At 42.2% G+C, this 3903-nt stretch overlaps 1 protein-coding gene across 1 annotated transcript; it reads left to right on the forward strand.

Annotated features, from left to right (window-relative positions):
• Nucleotides 1–1551: 1551 nt before the first annotated feature.
• BDR25DRAFT_231794 (uncharacterized protein) lies at nucleotides 1552–1737 on the forward strand (the record flags this gene model as incomplete). Its single annotated transcript, XM_033685391.1, has 1 exon — nucleotides 1552–1737. A coding segment is annotated over one exon (186 nt), but the record flags the coding sequence as incomplete, so codon positions are not given.
• Between the last annotated feature and the right edge of the window lie 2166 nt (nucleotides 1738–3903).

The following is a 3903-nucleotide window of genomic DNA, read 5'->3' on the forward strand; positions in this document are numbered from 1 at the left end:
GTGTGTGTGCAGTTCGCGCACAAGCTGTATAGTTTGTGCACAGGCTCTGCGGTTCGCGTGCACGCTCTGGAGTTCGCGCACAGTTCGCGCACAGTTCGCGCACACGCTCTGCAGTTCGCGCCGCGCTACCACCCAACCTGCAGACCACCACCACAACCACCACAACTACTATTAAGATTAACCATGACAAGAGGCCAAAAAAGACAGCCAAGAGGAGGAAAAGACAGAAGGCAGTGCGCGCCTGTAGAACAAGGGGTTACAGCAGACAATGCAGCGGACTGCTTTCAGTTCCTGCCTAGGTACAGAGTGCTGGTCTGTCTTGAACATCACACGGGCATCTAGAGTCTTAACAGACATCTTATTAAATACTACTGTGTCCCTAAGCAAGAGAGGGTGGCAATTGTTAACTAGATCTGCAGCAGGTACACTTGGGTCTAGGAGCCTGACTAAGTGCAGCTCCCTCCGCCTAGGAGTCCCGCGTTAGAAGAGCTTGGGAGGCCGCTAGCAGCGTTACAATGCACTAAGGGGGGGTGCGAGTATATCAGCATCAACTAGGACGCGCTACAGAAGCATTGGGCAGACGCGCACACTACTGCCTAGGTTAGAGACACAAGCTAGCTGTACAAGAAGGTTAGGGTTTAGACCTTCTTCTGCAGAGGAGGGCTGCTACAATACTTTGTCATAGACGCAGGCCTAGAGGAGGAAGAAGAAGACAACAGCACACTAGCTGCTACCCCTAGCAATGTAGTAGACAAAGTCTAGGCTAAGCTAGAAGAATACAAGGCAACATAAGAGGCGCTTAAAGGTTAAGCGCAGGTTATAGACGCGCAGGCTGCTAAAACAGACAAGACTGGCTAGTTTAATTGCACAGGATAGCTAGAGCATCTCGCCAACTGCAACCTAGCCTATCTCGCACACTAGATCTAGCTACTAGGGCGAGATAAGGTACAGCTAAAGTAAGCTGCAAATCTTGTAGAGTTCTTAATTAAAAGGAGTGTAGCTAGGCTGTTAACACTTACGCAGGAGACAAGGCGTTAGCTAAGGAGTGCAAAGCAGATAGAGCCTGACTAGCGGCCGCTTGCTTGACTGTAGAACCCAGAGAGTCAGGCGCAGTATGCTAGATACATGGTCAAGTTTGTCTACTACCTGCTACGCATTGTAGCTAACAAGCAGGCAAGGATAATAAAGCAAAACAACAGTAGTAGTAAGAGCAGCAACGCACAAACTAACAAAGGTGAGGATAGTAGTGCTAGCAGCAACAACAGCGACATCACTACTTAACAATACTAACATTACCCTATCCACCGCCGCAGGACAAAGGTAGACACAATAAAGGACGCACGCGAGCTCTTCTGCTAGAAGGGCTAGCAAAAGAAGCTAGCGTTAGCGTTATAGAAGGCCTTAGGTGACCCTAGCAGCAAAAGGGTTAAGCTAGAGGACGTGCTACTTAATGTGCTAGCGTTATTTATCTTTAAGCTAGTAGGTAATTAGCTATTTAGTAGCAGGTTTGTTTACTTTCTAGCTGTGCTTAGCATTAATGCTACAGCCTAGCAACTGCGCAGGGCGAAACACTACTTATACATGCTTGCTAGCGTAGCATACTGCATACGCGTGTTAGGCGTTAAGAAGCTACTTCTGTTAGCTAAGCGCAGCAAGCAGACTAACAAGGACTATAAGCGCTTTTTAGCTAAGAGAGTAAAGTATCTAGCTAACAGTTTATACAGTCTAATAAGCTAAGTAATTAGCTTGCTAGCGTATAGAAAGCATGTTGTGTTAACAGACAGTAACTTAGGCAGCGTGTACTAGTCTAAGGATAAGAAGATCTTCTACTTAAATAGCTAACCTATCTACATTAGCTAGTTCTGCAAGATGGCTTAGGACATAGTAGTTAAAGTAAAGAAGATGTTATAGCAGGAGCTAATATAGCTTAAAAAGGCTAAAGAGCAGTTTGCTATTAATCTAGCGCACATAGTAGACAAAGTAACTTTTACGTAGTAAGGCTAGTAGTTTGTGTCGCACGTGTCTCACGCGATATTATACCTATGTACTGCACTATTCACTTATTAGGCATAGCTCCTATCTTGTACAGTATATAGTTAGCTTAGAGCTCTATTGAGCTCCTTAGACCTTACAATACACTCATTCCACCTTGTTTAGATCTCGCTCCCTTGTTGAGTTGTTTGCCATATGCTCCCTCCTTAGCTCATGCAAGAGTTTGCAGAGCAGCGTAAGAACAGTCTAGCAGACAAGCTATACTAGATGCTGACCTAGGTTAAGCAGAGCGCGCAAGGCTGTAGGCTAAAGCATTACAGAAAGTAGCATATTAAGCAAGTTAAGTAGTACTTGCGTTAAGTTAACTACTTTTTAACACTGCTCTTAGTATGCGTGCACATAACGTCTAGACAGCTAGGTTAAGGGCTAGAGATCTTGTTAATAAGGTTTTGTAATAAGCTGCTATAGAACTGCAATATCTTTATAGTAGATAGCTAAATTATAACTATTGTCTGCTATTACAAGTCTTAGTTGCAGTAGAATAGACTAAAGGTGGTTCTGCGTTTTCTTCTACTGCGGCTAGGGCAGGTTATAGCTATCTACTTAGTATACTTACAGCTATTCTAGGAGTATCTTTAGGTGCAGGTGCTTAGCAAAGAACGCATTAACTACATCTAGGTAAATAAGCAAAGGCTGTAGTTAACAGACTATTTAATGTAGGCGCTAAAGCAAAAAACAGGTAAGAGACTAGGCGTTAAGCTACACACATAGAACTACTAGCACATAGCTGTTAGTATTAGGCAAGTTACAGTTAAGCACTTATTTAGTAAAGGGTATTAAAATAATGTTAGAGAGATTAAAGAAGCTAAGGTAGATAAAAAAAGCAAGAACTTAGTAAAGCTATAAAACTTATAGATAATAGTTATAGGCTTAGCAAACTATAGTGTGCTAATTAACATTATTAAGCATCTTAGCTTGCGCTTTATTAAGGCGTTTTAACCTCTTAGCATAATATAGCACTGCTTCTTAGGACTTAATAGTAGGTTTAGAGTAGTACAGCAAGAGAAGAAAGTAAAAGGGGGACGTAAGAAGAAGAAGAAAAAGAAGGAAAATAAGAGAGAATTAGGCTGTTATAGAATAAAGTAAACACAAGAGTAAGACATTAGCAGCAAGAGTAAAGAGAAAGAGCTAGAACTACAGCCTTAGAGAATTTGCGTGCAAGATAATTAAGACAAAGCTATTAAAAAGGCAATGCAGCAGGTAGTTAGGCAACAGGAGATTAGCTTTTAGTCTATAGAGCAAAAGTAGGCATTGCATGCTGTACTTAACAGTTAGACGCTGCTTGTAGTTGTGCTTCTAACAGGCAGAGGTAAGAGCTTACTGTTTACTGTGCTAGTGTGCATAGACAATGCTAGCGTTACTATAGTTATTATTCTGTATTAAGAGCTTATTAACAACATAGTAGACTGTATACAGAAGTGCAGAATTAACTGCATTAAGTAGAAGCATAGTAAGACTAACCTAGCTGCTATAGTTATAGTTAGCGCTAATGCTATAAGTAATATTATAAGCAAAGGGAACTTCTTAGGGTACACAACTATGCTAAGCACAAAGAGGATGCTGCAGCAGGTAGTAGTAGACAAGTATTATCTTATCTTTATAGCAAGCTACTAGCAGCAGAAGCTAGCAAAACTAAAGAATCTGCAGTTGCTACTGTGCCTAATAGTACTGCTCACAGCAACGCTTCTGCTATCACAAGAGTGCAAACTAGAGGCTGGCATGCTAGTTTAGTGTGCAACGTACGTGCGCGCTAGCACTGTCTAGCCAAACACGCAATACTTTGTGTTGTAGTGTTAAGCTAGCAAGCTAGAGGAGACAGCGCTTACAGTAGGCTTACAGCAGCAGTTGTTA

Source organism: Lindgomyces ingoldianus, assembly GCF_010093535.1.
Source record: "Lindgomyces ingoldianus strain ATCC 200398 unplaced genomic scaffold BDR25scaffold_25, whole genome shotgun sequence".
NCBI classification, from domain to species: Eukaryota; Fungi; Ascomycota; class Dothideomycetes; order Pleosporales; family Lindgomycetaceae; genus Lindgomyces; species Lindgomyces ingoldianus.